General features: G+C 45.5%; 2 protein-coding genes across 2 annotated transcripts in view; one reads left to right on the top strand and one right to left on the bottom strand.

Annotated features, from left to right (window-relative positions):
• The window catches only part of syt6a (synaptotagmin VIa), a 57471-nt gene extending 52629 nt beyond the window's left edge, over nucleotides 1-4842 (top strand). The window contains exons 6-7 of the mRNA XM_069141649.1: nucleotides 1515-1665; nucleotides 2618-4842. Of these exons, the coding sequence (XP_068997750.1) occupies nucleotides 1515-1665; nucleotides 2618-2689 (223 nt within the window). The 3' untranslated portion in view covers nucleotides 2690-4842. The remainder of the gene's footprint in view (nucleotides 1-1514; nucleotides 1666-2617) is intronic.
• Nucleotides 4843-6680: 1838 nt separating this feature from the next.
• On the bottom strand, nucleotides 6681-12375 carry olfml3a (olfactomedin-like 3a). Its single transcript, XM_069141650.1, has 3 exons — nucleotides 12080-12375; nucleotides 9275-9587; nucleotides 6681-7752 (listed from the first exon to the last, which is right to left on the bottom strand). The coding sequence occupies exons 1-3, from the start codon at nucleotides 12188-12190 to the stop codon at nucleotides 6968-6970; spliced, it is 1209 nt and encodes a 402-aa protein (XP_068997751.1). The 5' UTR covers nucleotides 12191-12375; the 3' UTR covers nucleotides 6681-6967.
• Between the last annotated feature and the right edge of the window lie 3045 nt (nucleotides 12376-15420).

The following is a 15420-nucleotide window of genomic DNA, read 5'->3' as shown; positions in this document are numbered from 1 at the left end:
GGCGATGATTATTATTATTATTATTTTTTTTTTTTACATTTTTCAAACAGTCGTGAAACGTGAAAAATCAAATCGCCGGGTAGTAATTCGCTACTACTGCCAGTAGGTGGCGGTAGTGCGCCTAAAAGCCGTTTTGCCTGTACCAGGCTGCGGCAAAGCAGGCGTGGCGCTTTGAAATTAGACGCCATACGGTCTTTGTTTTTGTGCGTTCGTACGTGTGGCGTCTTCAAATAATAGGCGAGAAGATCCCAGCGAATGTCGAACAGTATTTTTTTGCTTTTGAAATGCGAATGCCTCGTTCATATTAGAACTGAAATGATTCGTCGATCAGCGTACAGAAAATAGCGAGAGAAACAAAAAGACAAGCACTGTCTCTCTCGGGTATAAAACTTTGTTTGCTTTTCTTATGAATCTAAACGAAAGATCCTTAAAAGTTTGTGGATCTTGACGAAACAAAACGAGACATCTGAAGATGCCAAACGGTAGTTGTGATGTTGTGAGTTTTTTTTTATTTGATTAATTAAGTGGTGGAATAACTGATAATGAAAAGTGTCGTAGTACGAATCATATATTGCACCAATCTGGATTTGGCAAGAAACCAAGAAGATGATGCAAAAAAAAAAATTAAAAAAAAAAAAAAATCACGCTTAAAATGATATAATTTGCTATCTGTAATATTATATGTGCAGAGTTTAACCCTCGAAAGCTGCTTTTCCATTAATCTGCTGAAGGTGGAACATTTTTGCTTCGCGCTCACCTTAAATTCAAGGCGAATGTGATGATTGAAACTAGTTTGGAGCTCAATAAAAGATGAGTATTTGAGGTGAAGCAGGGGACTTTTTTATTATTTTTTTTTTTTAAATGAAAAATATATACAGATGGATTCTGGATATCTTATTGGATAAAAAAAAGATATGATTTTTGTTGAGGTAATTGCTTTTTTTTTTTAATTTATTTTTTTTAAGTAAAGAGATTTATATTATTATTGAAAGCATTGTCGGTGTCCAGTGCGGTTCTTCATAAAATGAGCGGTGCTAGATATTATAGCGCTACCTTTATGTTTTCAGTGAGTCTATAAAAGGAAAAGGGAAGAAGTGGATGCAGTGCTGACAGAATGAGAGCGTACGTGTTAAAGGTCAGGCTGTGTACATTTTTATATTTCATTTTTTTTTTTTTCTTCACTGCAGTATAAAAGCAGTGGATACTTCCAGGAGTGGAAGCCGAGCCCCGTGTGTTTTTCCCTTACTATAATACGAGGATTAAATCGGAGCGTGCCGATAATCTGGGGGTTTACGTGATGAAGAAGAAAAAAAATAAATAAAAATCTGCTTTCGTTTACATTTCACACGCCGGAGACGATCGGCCCGCGGGTCCGCCGCGTCGATCGACGGCGACGTCTCGCGTCCGGACTCGCGTCTCCTTTGATTATCAGCGACGTGATGTACGAGACGTCCGGTCGGGTTAAAGTCAGACGCATTCATACCAGCGTGCGCGTCCCCCCCCCCCCCCCACAGGGTAGGTCATAATGAGATCATTGGCGTGATGAGGCTCGGATGCCACGCCGAGGGACTCGGCAGGGACCACTGGAACGAGATGCTGGCCTATCCGAGGAAGCCCATTGCACACTGGCACCACCTGCTGGAGTCCAAGAAATCTGAGAAGGAGGTACGTTTTGGGTTTTTTTTGGGGGGGGGGGGGCATTTTTAAAAAGAGCACGTGGCGATGGTTTGGGAGGAGGGATCGACCCGAGGGATTAGCTCCCGATTCTCAGAAAGAATATCGCCGCAGGGAAGAAGTTAGAGGACGCATCAAGTGTGTTTCTGTTTTGGCAGATTTTTCTATTTTCACTGGAGCAAAATCAGCTGTTTGTGTGTGTTTATTCATTCGTCTTGTATTTTTACCTATCTTATTTGATCGTCTACCAAAATGAAAAATGAGGTTGTTGTTAGACTTCCAAGTACACCTACAAAAATCTTTTGAGTATACTGCGTGATTTCTGGATATATTAAGTGCCCGGGAACATTTGATTTGCGTCGACATGAATACGCCAGAGGAAAAATAAAACATAGAGGTGATAGAGAAATTCTTCTTAAAATATGAATTCGGTGCAAAAACAAAACAAAAAAAATACAAAAACAAGTGTTACGATTCACGTTTTGAGGCAAATACAACAGATATTAATGTCAGTTTATGAACTTTTTTTTTAAAATACAGAAGCTTTCTCCGGTTCCATTTTAACGCGTGTCAAATTGCATTGGCGTATTATGTAATTTACATCTAAACACCCGTTTGTTTCAGATTATATTGAGGAAACCAGCTGTGGAATGATCCGCATATTAAAGCGTTATCATTCAATACGACAAGCTGCTCAGTAAAGACAGGTAGAAGCGATAATTTCAGTGTTGCAAGGAGCTAAAAGACGAGACATTTTGAAGACATTTTGTATGTTTGTTTGGTTTTTTTTTTTGATAAAGGAGATTTCACGCCGGTATCTTGTCACATTTATCGAACCCTCCTTTAACGAACGAACGCGGACGTTTCGAGCCCCGGTACCGAAGAGCGACCGACCCGACATATGCCCTGTGAATCACTTCCTTGTGTCTCTTGCGTCCTGCAGTGGAAGGCGAGGACGGCCAGCTTCGACAGCCAGGGCTCCTGCCCTTCACCCCGGCCCCCCGCCAGTCCCTGAGCAGAGCCACCTGTGACCCAGCGGCCCAGAAGGGGGTTTCCTCCCTCCTGCTGATCCACTTCCTGTCTGTCTGATTGAGCAGAAAAACACAACCCTACTGTCTCTCCCTCCCCCTTTCTCTCTCTCTCTCTCTCTTTCTCCCTTCCTCAAATCTGATCCCAGAGCACTTCCCAAGAACTGATCTGGGACTCCCGCCAGTCAGTTAAGTCGCGGTCTTTTCGGGTTTAAAATGTCGGCTCGTCGGTTTTTGAAACGTAGGTGTCGCGACGGCCCCAGAAAGTCGGCTCCGTCGTCCTCGGAAAGGGAGCCGGGCGGAAGTCCGGCCCGCAGACATTTATTATCGAGCTCTCCGAGCCGATTCCTCGCGGGAGACTTTCCGCGCCCTGAAGATTCAGCTTTTGCACCGCAGACGCTTTGATGCAAAAAAAAAAAAAAAAAAAGAAAAAGAAAAACCTCAGTCGGATATCGTTCTCTCTCTGAAAGCAAGAGGGGAAGTTTGACGGAGGGAAGCCGAGGACACGGCCGGGGGTAGAAAGAGAGACGATCTCAAAGGGGGATCTGAAGCTATTTAAAAACTCGACAGCTCACTCGCATTGAATTTTAAAAAGTGCTGCGTCAGCGGAAAACGATACCGATCCGCGGCATCGTGGAACTTGAAAAGCGCTCCATTGTTCGCTATTGTTTTGTGACGCCGCGGCCGAGTCCGCCGTACTTCCAGTTTCATCACTCAAATAAGCAATTTATCCGATCGCCGGCTTGTCGAAGGAGAAGCCGGGTCGGGCCGAAACGGACACGTTAACCAACGCGACGACTTCAGGCTTCAGCGCGTCTTCAAAAGCAGACGTTTCACAGAACGGGAGACGATTATTGGGATCCGCCGACGAGCGGGGCTTCAGAGAAATGGTTTTCAATCTTTGTCGAGTCTTTAACGCAAGAGCAGTTATACTTCCTGACGAAAACACACGTAGCCACGACTGCTAAGTAATAATAATAATAATAATTTAAAAAAAAAAACGTAAATAGAAAAGACAGAAAATTAAAAACGGTCGTTTTGATGAACGAAGGTCGAAGGTTTCTGCAAAACGGGGAAATCGCGAGCACACTTTACACACCTTTACCTCTTTTCTCTGTTGGATGTTTGCCTCCGAGCAATCTCGCCCTCTTTTCCGGGTCAAACCTCACAAACGCTCACGTTCAGAAAAGAAAAAGAAAAAAAAAAAAACGACTCTTCAAAAGCACTTTTTTTTTTTGTGTCTAATTGTGCTTTTTTGTTGTTGTTGTTGTTGTTGTTGTTGTTGTTGTTTTCTCAGATTTTGGTGGACGCGTATAGCTTCACGTACAGTTGTCCGCTGGTTATTATATGTATATTTTGTTTATCTAAATTAAAAATCAGAAAAGATATAACGATAGGAATAGATTTAAAAAAAATAAATAAAAAGATTTTCCATTCATGTAGCCTCGTTGGTGGTGATGAAGGTGAACATAGTCTTCTTTTAGAAACGTGCAACTCTCTCGATGTTGATTCTGTGACTCGATGTACTGTTGGGCGCCGTGTGCGCGGTGCCGATCCACAACATGTGGTCAAATTTACAAAAGATATTCGATACGACGATGATGAAAAGAAAAAAAAAAAAAGGTTTTCTTACTGTGATTGTTTTCACGGGTCCCGGCAAAGGAAAGAAAAAAGTTGGATAAAAACAAAAATTCACAAAATCAGGTCCTCGTTCACTGTCCCGAAAGGGATTTCCCACTTATTCGAGTAAAAAGCATCAACGCAGCTGGTTTAATTTAAAAAATATAACGCGACGCAGGCTCAGTATTTTGGATTATTCGTCATTTAGTTGTTTTCTGCCTCCTCTGTCGATTTGAAAAGGCGTTTTAATTCAAACTTTATAATCTGACGTGCGACAAACGTTGTCGGGGGGCGCTGCCGTGCGGACCGGTCCGGACCGCTCGGCGATGAACGGCGAACACGCGGCCGTATATCACCGAGTTCCTGAAAATGTCATCGAAGGGGAAAAAAAACAAACCAAACACCCCCAGATGCGTTCGGCAGACGCGCGCCGGCGTCTGTTTAAGCCATTTCCTTCAACGGGCCGAGTTTACCCAGTTCAGTGCAGTTCGGCGTTCGAGGCCGAGACGACGGAGATGTGGGGGGGAGGGAGGGGGGAGGGAAGGGAGGGGGGGGGGTCAGCATCTACAGAGCTGCGGCATTTCTCTAATTGGCACCTGCGACGGCGAGAAGTGAGTCGGCGCATTGCGGTTCGCGACATCGACGCGGGACCGCTCGAGGCCTCGCGCGTCGTCGTCGTTTTTTTTTTTTTTTTTTTTTTTTTTTTTTAAACGGTGAAATTCCTCTCTGGACAAAAAAAAAACAACTCGTCGGTTTTTACTCTGTTATTATTTTTAAGTGTACAATTTGAAACAAGTGGTTGAATAATAATAATAATAATAATAATAACAACGTGGTTTCTGGTCCTCCTTTTATAAAAACACATGCTTTATGATGATCATGTGTTTCTCTGACGGTGTGTGTGTGTGTGTGTGTGTGTGTGTGTGTGTGTGTGTGTGTGTGTGTGTTTTTTTTTTTTTTCTCGGTAGATGAAACCTGTTAAATCAATCGCCTCAGTCGACGGCCCGTTTTCGAGACCCTCTAGCTTTTGCCTACTATTGTAATGTTTCTTGATATGATCTCGTATCCCTTCCAACTGTTACGATAGCACTGAATTTCCAATTTTTTTTTTATTGAACATTTTGTATTTGTACCAATAGAAATGTTTGAGAAAATGTTAGTTCAGATATAAAAAAAAAATTAAAATCAAAAAACGTCTACTACGAGTTCCTTTTAGATTCTAGATCGTCATCGAGACTCATTATCGGAGTGACCCGGTGTGTGACCGAGTAAACCGACGTAGCGTTCAGTATTTTCCACCCCAAATTGTCATTGTTTTTGTTTGTTTGTTTGGTTTTTGTTTTTTGTTTTTTCCGACAAGTCTGAAAACTCAGCGTCAGAAGATTGCTTGTTGTTTTTATTTTCTCCCGCGGGGCGTGACGTGTTATCGGTTCTGTGACATGGTTTTTTTTCCTTTTTCCTTTGATTAAAAGACTTATGCAAAAACAGAGCTCTGCGCTGCGTCTTTTTTTTCCCTCCGGCAAAACATGCGACGACGAGCGAGGAGTCGCGCCGAGGAAATGGAGATTTGGGTCTGAATCAAACGGCCAAATGAAACGAAGGGGACCTGACGGGCTGCGATTAAAAAAAAACCGAAGGACGTTTTCATTGTTCGGCCTTTCGATAAGGACCGAAATGAATAAATAATAGTTCAAATGCCGATTTAATCGGCTCGAATTCTCTCCGCTTTGGATATGCGATGAATGAAAGAGTCGACGGGGACGCGAGGTGAATGCAGATGTCGCTGAAAGACGTCGGTGTCCATCCGATTCCCACGATCCCCGCGGCACCCGGACGGTCCTTTCGCTGGACTCGGCGAGTCGGCGCGGAGGAATCGAAAAGCCCGTCGCGACCTGAAGAGGACGACGTGATCGTACCGCCGGGAGCGCGCGACGGGACGGGACGGGACGGCGACGTAAAAGAAGCGGCCTTCGCCCCAAACGTCGTCTTATTCCCGCAAAAATAAGGCAACTTCTCCGGAGCGCCCGAACGTCAATCATTTCGGGGCACCGACTGAAATCGCTGCCGTCCTCTTGTTGGAGAAGCGCCTCGACATTCGGTGCGATGTTTCGATCCCTCGGCGACATCTGCACTCGCGTGTTTGCGTTTTTTTCAACGTTTCAACAAAGCGCAGTCGTTGCGTCGAGCGAAGCGCGTTGTAATTTTCCTTTTTCTTATAATAGATTTTAAGAAATTGCACCGTTGTCGTTTATAAATTGCGACAGCTGCGATTGTTAACTTGTTTAGGACAAAAAAAAATCAAGCTCAATAATTCTGATGTTACATCCAAATATGAACAATTATTGGAGTGTTTTTTGTTTTTTTTTTTTTATAAAAAAAAAAGGGGTAAAACATGTTCATTAGTGAAATTTAGGCTTCAGGTTGGTCAGGAAACATTTTATTACCTTTAGATCCCAAACTAGATGTTTATCACCTCAAACTAGATCCTGAGAAAACTAGATTTTTCCTCGAAGGTCGTGACGAGCTGCGTTCATTAAACCGCTCGGTAAAAAAAAAAAGACGCTACGTTGCCGACGTCGGCTCAGTGAAAGGAACACGGGACCGGGAGAGGTTTTTTAAAAAAAAAATTTTTTATCTCTCCGCTGTCAAGCCAGAAGTTTCCTCTTCATGATCAGTCTGTAAATGATTTGGTAGCCGTCGTCCCAGCCGTACAGCTGCCTCTCCTCCGGGTTGTATTTCAGGCTGGCGTGGGCTCCGTACCTCCGGGGGAAGTAGAGCAGCGGCGCCTCCTCGCTGACCACCACGTCGTTGACGTCGAACACGCACTGGACCCGGGAGCGGCTGGCCAGGCGGGTGTTGTAGACCACGTAGACGGTCCCGCAGACCACGAAGGCCGCCTCCGCGTTCTCCCGCGGGCACCGGGTGTCCCAGATCCGCTCGATGTCCAGCGTGGCGGCGTCCATCTTGGCAAGGCCGATGTTCGGCCCGTCGTCGCTGGGGGCGAACAGGAGCCAGAGGCCCTCGTCGTCCGCCGCCAGGTCGGCCACCGTCTCCGGGTTCAGGCCGTAAACGCCGGCGCGGCTCTCCGCGGGGAACATGGTGACGTCGGCCACCGAGCCGCTCAGCAGGTCGTACTTAACCACCCGCACGTCGGCGTCGCCCTCCTGCGTTACGTAGTACAGGTACCCGTTGTAGACGGCGCCGCCCGGGCCGCTCCACTCGGAGGGCAGCCGGACGGTCCTGCTGCCGGAGACGCCCGCCGAGCGGGAAAAGTCCCGCACGGAGTTGAACTGGTAGATCGCGTCACCTGATGTCCCGTTGAAGACGTAGACCGTGGAGGACCGCGGGTCTCTGGTCCACATGCCTTTAGGACCGCCCGCCCGCTTCAGGATCTTCACCGACCGGATGCCGGAGAGGATCTCCACGCAGTCTGCAGCATCGGAGGAACAAAAAAAAAACACAAAAGAGGAGGGGGAAGAAAAATAGAGATTGGTTTCGTGATTACGGAAACAATTGTGGAAAAAAAAAAAAAATTACGTTTAAAATGACAATACTGGAAAATTGAAAATGATGATTATTATATGGTTGATTTTAGCTAAAAAAAACAACAACAACAACAATTATGATCATTATTCAGCTCAGCGAAGGCTCCGAATCACGACATTAAAAATGCGGCGTCGGGGGAATTGGACCCGAGACTCATAACCAAGAAGTGGAAGGAGAGCGTACGAGGAGACGCTCATCTCCGCCTCTAAAACACACAAACAGAAGACGCCCCCCCCCCCCCCCCCCCCCCCCGTCTCGATGTGTCCGGGGGGCAAAGATTAACATTATGTTCCCAGATCTGAACCCCCCCCCCCCCTCCTTCCCCCCTTCACTTCCCCCTTCCCCTCTCCTACCCCCCTCCCCTCCACCCCTCCTTACAATGCAGCGGAGGTTCGTTCTGGGTCACCTCTTCACAATGGATCGCTTTGTGCTGCGAACATGAGCTCGGAGAGTAACGTCACTGACCTCGGGCCAGTTTCCTGTCCCTCCTACCGCGCAAGACACACACACACACACACACACACACACACACACACACACACACACACACGCGCACTTACATTAAAAAAGAAATCCCAACGGAGACGGCCGTCCTGGGCATTGTACCGTTATCGACGTTGCATTTAACAGACTGGACTCCGCTCGGAGGAGGTTTATGATATCGCTGCGTAATTTCTTGAAATTTATGCGTTAATCGATCGTCTTATTAAGTCCGCCGGTATCACACGGCGGTCGATATTTTTTTCATTCGCTTTTTGCAAGAGGAGTAAATGGCACCGAAGCAATTCAACGATTCGTCGGCGGGGATTTGAGTTTCTTCGGGGAACATTAAAAGTGAAAAATAAATAAAAAGATTGATTGTTTTTGCTTCGCGTTCGGCGCAAATACACGCGGCGAGGAAATTTGAATCCGATTTCCCGACGTCGCGCTTTAATTTTTTTTTTAATTGGCTTTAAGTCCTCGTATTACCTGAGTAAATGACTCAGAGCGGCGGTTATCTCGGCGTCGCTTATGGCGGCGCGCCTCGGGGTCTGAAGATTATAATGACAAACGCGTGTGCTCAAACGGGGCGCTGCAGAAATAAATGAGTTGTGCGAAGCCTCGTTCCTGCTCGGAAAACATGACTCAAAGCGCTCCGCTAAATGACTTGTAACAGCGCCGTGTTTGTTTCCCAGTTTCCAGTGGCATGGCTTTTCCAAGACAGCAGCTCTGCAGAGGGAGAGGAGGTGGGTGGTGGTGGTGGTGGCGGTGGTGGTGGGGGGGGCGGAGGGGAAGGAGGGGAGTGGGGGTTCCTAGTCGGGATATGTAACTGTGCAGACCGTATATCCTACATATTCGACAGGTTCTGAATGCGTCGTGAACTAAAAAAAAAAAGAAAGAAAACCTCCGTAGGGCACGCGGCTCACCAGAGACTCTCGAGGTCAGCTCCTCCCACGCTTCCTCTTCCTCCTCTTCCCCCCTGCTCTCCTCCAGCCCCCAGGCCTCCTGCTCCACCACCTTGTCCGCCCGGGCGGCGCAGGCCCGCGGGGAGGTCCGGGCCTCCACGAAGTCCATCTCCCGCTCCGCCCGGTCCACCCGGACGCCGGCCCCCTCCAGGTCTCTGAGCAGCGCGCCGTGCTCGTTCTTCAGCCCCTCCACGACCTCGGCCGTCAGCTTCCCGAAATCCAGCATCTCCGCGTGGTACCGGTGGGATTGCTGGTGCCACAGCTGCATGCCGTCCTGTGAGACGCGGAGAGATGAAAACAACACGAAAGGTTACGATGGACGGCGGAAATTAGTTTTTTTTTTTTGTTTTTTTTTTCCACTTTTCACTCGAACAAAAATTTTATGTTTACTTTGTTGAGCTTTTTCCATTTCGGTGTCGTCGCTTTGGTGCAGACTGAAAGCTGCGTTCGGAGATGAACTGCGAGTGAACAAGTTAAACAATAATGAATCTGGATCCCAGTGCTCGCTTGGACACCGACACCGAGTCATCCAAGGAATCAAAAGGACCGAAGACAGTGAGAATCAGCGGTCTTCTCTCTTTTTCCGTTGGAGCCGATCAGCAGGAGACACTTTGGTTGGGAAACACCAAAAGTGGAATTTTTAGGTGCATTACTTAATTATTTTATACCTTTTTTTCTTTTTAGCTCCGACCAGCTCCACTCCGCCAACTTATCTCCACCGCAATGTCTTTATCTTGATTTTTTTTTTGGGGGGGGGGGGGGGGGGTTGCGGCAGTTCTGACCAGCCACAATTCTTTGGTACCGTCTTCCTGGTTTTTGACTTTGGTTAGAAACATTTTTTATAATAATACTAATAATAATAATAAACTTTCACCCTTCATACAAGAAATGCAGCACAAAGTTATTGTTATGATATTTGTTGACAAAAAAAAAATGACATGCAGCGTTTCACATAACGGATATAAAGGAACGTTTTAAAATATGTTCATGTGTTTATTGTTTCAGTTCAGCACAGACGCCGGCACGAGACCCTGGAATAGCTGAACAAACAGCCCGACTACACGAGCGAGCCGCGCTGCCAAAACGAAACCTCTGGAATAGTGACTAATAATAGTCAAAACAATTAAATGAAATCTAAGGTTCGTCTAAAAGATCGCTAAATTTGCTCAATTTGTTTTTCATAAGCACCGAGCTCAAGCGACTTTTGATAAAAGCTAAATCCAGCAACAAACTCGCTAAGTTGGGAACAGTATCCAGCTGTTGTACAGTAGCTAGAAGAGGTTGGTTTTTTTTGGCACCGTATGGTGCTTTAATGGAGGTTTAAGGTGGGCTAAAGTTGTCATTGTAAAACGGGCCAATTTGATTGGCCACCCGGTAGCCTGGTGTTACCCGACCCAAACTCACGGAATAAATATTTGGGTCTGGAGACGCTCCACCTAAGATTGTTTCCAGTCGTTGCATCCTACTGGGTGGAGACCCCGGGTTCATCTTGAAAAAGAGGCCTTTAACCAATCGGCATCGAGTATGTCGTGAGTTGAAATTCTACCCTGCTGGTTCCTGATTGGTCCACCCTCCAGACTGGGTGAGCGAACCTCCACGCAAACAGGATTTCCAGACTACAATCAGCAGAGGACTGAAGCTCTGAGCGATAGTTGGCTGAAGCCAGGTTAACCATCGGGGTGGAGGAGGGGGGGGGATCTTTTTTTTCTTTTTTTTTTACCAGAGAGCCTCACAGAACTAATTTACCAACTTTATTAAATCCCGTAGGGTGTTCGAATCACAGCATCGTCACCGTCGGCAAACAGAAAACCACTGTGCTTCACTGATCGACGACGGCGAGAGTGACAGGTGAATTATTCAGACGCAATAACCGACTGCTCCTTCACAGCGCCGCGGTTTCATTTCCCTCCTCCGCTTGCCGTGGGGGGGGGGGGGGGGGGGGGGCTCTGTGGTCAAATGGAAAATGAAACTTCAAGGAAAGCTTGGTGATGAATTTGCCGGCGTTCTCATATCGATGCGGGAGTTTGAGCCGGCGTTATTGGAGCCGAGACCGGAGGGAGGCCGCAGGGGGGGGGGGACGACGGATTTAGCCGTAAATAGACAATTCATTTCATGCCTGTAACTGTTTTTACAGATCGTCATTTTATTTTGAATCGCAGTTGATGAGCAAAAAAAAAAAAAAAAAAAAAAAATCTGATTCTGTAAACGTCTTGCAAAAAGAAGACTTTAAAAAGTCATTATTTAAATGACTCCCCCGCGGTAAGCAAACACGTATTTCGTTTCACACTAAAAAAGTTTACTTGCCCTCTTTCATGACACCGACACAGTTTGCTGCCTTAAAACCGCCGGTTAAGAAAAACAATACCGGACTCTTCTGTAATTTGATTCTTCCCTCGAGGCGCTCGTGTTTTAACGCGGCGTCGTTCTACCTTTGCAGGAACACGTCGTTCCCATTATGCCGTCGGGATGTTGTCGAGCTTGTACTCATTACTCGCGTGTCATTGTCTTAAAAAAAAATAAATAAATAAAAAAAAACACTGCAGAAGCTGTGTGATGCATGAGAAGAAGGAGAGCTCTGCATGCATCAACTGACCCCCCCCCTCCCTCCCCCAGGGGGCCCCCCGCAAAGTTGATGAGCCGGGCAGAGATTGCATTAATTGGTTTGAATGAAGACATTAAATTCAAAATAATCATTTTTCCAGCGTTTTAAACCGACTTACGACGTAAAGCGCGAGTCCTTTTTAAAACAAGGGGGTTGCTTCCTACCTCGATAGCCAACAATCTGTTCTCCAGATAATCCATCAGCCCCTGGTAGTAATGCTGAGCTCCGGTGAGAGTCCAGGCGGTGGAGACGAGGAGGACAAACAGCGGCTTCATTGTGAGACGATCGACGGGGACGGCTCGGCTTCTTTGTCCGTTTCAGATTTCCAGGGGATTCGCTCAGGTTTCCCTCCTTTGATGTTGTTCCCTCTGCAGAAGCAGAGCGTCGCCGCGAACCGATGAACGACCCGAACGCGGCGCCAGAAAGGGGTGCTTTTAAAAAAAAATTAAAAAAATTAAAAAAAAAGGTGAGAAGGACGGAGAGAGTAAGAGGCCGCTCTGAGAGTTTCCAATTCTTTGACCGCTCTCACTTTGCTGGAATGTTTTCACAAACTCTCAGGGAGGAGCCTTGTGCCTCTTTACCCCTTTTCTATCCTCCCAAAAAAAAAAAAAGTGAATGTGCTTGTTGCACATGTTGCACTCAGTTTCTCAGCCGTGTAAACTTACAGCTGCAGCACGAGCAAGAACCGAACGAAACGGCTGCGCTCGACGTGACGTGGCTTTGATGGGAGTTCAAATTTGAGATTCAAAATCATCACTTAATACACACGCTGAAATGTAAAAGTCATAAACTTTTCAGGACATGAATTTCTTTACGTGTTAAAATCACGAGTCTAGTTTTTTTTTTTTTCCACAGCGGCCAGGTGAGACCAGTTTGGTGAACGTTGGTCGACGACTCCGACGGTTTCCAAAAAAATGAACCCGAGGTCGATCGTTGTTTTTTTTTGTTAAAATGACGTCAGATCGGCTGTTTCCAGTTGTTCAGAGAACAACTTAAATGTGTGTTGACGTCCCGTCATCGACACGTCACCATGGTGATGAGCATATTCTGACACTTTTCATTCATCCCAAGCTGTATTTAATCATTTTATTTGTGTATATAGTTTGTGTGTGTGTATTTATTCATTGCTCTTTTTTTTTTTTTTTTCTATCTTATTTTATATACAGTGGGTACGGAAAGTATTCAGACCCCTTTAAATGTTTCACTCTTTGTTTCATTGCAGCCATTTGCTAAAATCAAAAAAGTTCATTTTATTTCTCATTAATGTACACTCAGCACCCCATCTTAACAGAAAAAAACAGAAATGTAGAAATTTGTGCAAATTTATTAAAAAAGAAAAACTGAAATATCACATGGTCATAAGTATTCAGACCCTTTGCTCAGTATTGAGTAGAAGCACCCTTTTGAGCTATATAAGGTCTTATATAGACAGGTGTGTGCCTTTCCTAATCAAGTCCAATCAGTTTAATTAAACACAGCTGGACTCCAATGAAGGAGTAGAACCATCTCAAGGAGGATCAGAAGAAATGGACAGCATGCGAGTTAAATATGAGTGTCACAGCAAAGGGTCTGAATACTTATGACCATGTGATATTTCAGTTTTTCTTTTTTAATAAATTTGCACAAATTTGTACATTTGTTTTTTTCTGTCAAGATGGGGTGCTGAGTGTACATTAATGAGAAATAAAATGAACTTTTTTGATTTTAGCAAACGGCTGCAATGAAACAAAGAGTGAAAAATGTAAAGGGGTCTGACTACTTTCCGTACCCACTGTATACGTATTTGTACATTTGTTCTTATTGTGTGCGCCTTTTTGTGTTTCTATGCTGCTGTGACGACTCAATTTCAACACTGTGGGATTAATAAAGTCTAAATCTAAGTCATTTCTACTCAGAAATACACTTTTATTGCAGTTTATTGGATAATATGGCCATCTATCTAAAGTACATGTATTAACCGGCCTCATGTTGTTTCACTTTCCATGACGCAGCTGTTGCTGCCAATTAACACATAGAAACTACAATTAATATATAGTGTAAAATCACCACAGATCATCGTTCCTTTATATATAAAAAAAAATTTTCAGGTTTTAGTCTGATGACAAAAAAAAAAAGAAATCAATCTGTTGAACTTGGACCGAACTGCAGTTATTTAAAAAGACAACATTTGCTTCACTAAACAAGATTCAAACATTTGTGGCTCCACTGGTTTCCACAGACTCGGGAGGAAATTGCGTTTCTCTGATGTGAGCAAACAGCGTATATCGGTGCATGAGGGTTTGATTACACTGGTACCTACCGCCCATGGGTGACCTTTGACCCCGGAGCTGGATTTAAGAGTTTAGGGTATTTTGGTGACTGTATTTAGCCCTAAGTTTTAGTTTTAGCAGTTATTCAAATATTGTGGTTTCTGCACCAGAAAAGGAAATAAAAGGCCCCATTTTCTGACGCTCCGAATATATATTTGAATATTTAAATTGATGTCGTCAACACGTGCCGACAATTTCGCTCGAATTAACGACTTCTGGTCGACCAGGAGGATCTTTAGTCGGGGCCACACCTGGTTGTGTTTCGTCTTTGTAGTCATTTCGTACGTCTTTGTCGTCGTTTTGCATCTATTTTTGGTTGCTGGTGAGGAGCGCCGAGGTGTCCAATCAGCTTCCGGGGCCACTTCAGGAAACAAACCAGGAAACAAACCAGGAAGTTGTTGCAGCTTGTTGCTGCACCATCAAAGTTTGATGACGGACCGGCGACTGCGGTCTAATCATGCTCTTTTTATGATCCTTTGGTGATGATGTGTCAGCGAGTCCTGAACCCCCTCCTTATCCCCCCCCCCCCCCCCCCCCCCCCCCCGGCTATTTATATGCCGGCAGACCTGCCTGCCAGTGTCGTCATGGTAACAAAGTGCAGAACTGCTGCTTTTAGGAGATTCGAAATGGGCAACCTGGAGTTTGATCTAATCTGGAATACATAGGTTGTCTGGAGCTGGCGGACGAGGGCACTAACAGGCCAACGGCTGTAAAACCATGTGTGTTTGTGTGTGTGTGTGTGTGTGTGTTTATGTGTGTGTGTGTGTGTGTTTTATGCCCCGGAGGTTTATAGTCATATTTCATTTTTGATTGATGCGAGTAATTACAGTTTTATTGCCCCGCTATTTCTTCCCCCCCCCCCTTTCCCATTTTGCTAAATCGATTTGAAGCGTGAGTCTCGTGACGCCTGCCACTCAGTGAGCATTTTTTTTTAATCTATTATTAATTACCGGCTTAATTGCACCATTGAGTTACTGTGATGTGATCAAAGGGCAAAGCATCATTCAGCATTCATTATGTTCTGTTAAACATTGGCATATTGGAGACTCATAACTTTTCGGCTGGGGGGGGGGGGGGGTGATGGGGGGGGGGGGGGTGACGAGGGGGTGACGAGGGGGTGTACCAGTCGCTCAGGCGGTTTGTTAGGGGTGGGTCTTGTTGATTCAATTAATTCAAGGGGAAGAAGACAGATGGTC

The sequence above is a fragment of the Embiotoca jacksoni genome, unplaced genomic scaffold (genome assembly GCF_022577435.1).
Source record: "Embiotoca jacksoni isolate LCO1_2020_lvr unplaced genomic scaffold, fEmbJac1.0.p SCAF_9, whole genome shotgun sequence".
Taxonomy (NCBI): domain Eukaryota; kingdom Metazoa; phylum Chordata; class Actinopteri; family Embiotocidae; genus Embiotoca; species Embiotoca jacksoni.
The sequence above is the reverse complement of the archived record's forward strand: the minus strand, read 5'-3'. Positions and strand labels throughout refer to the sequence as shown.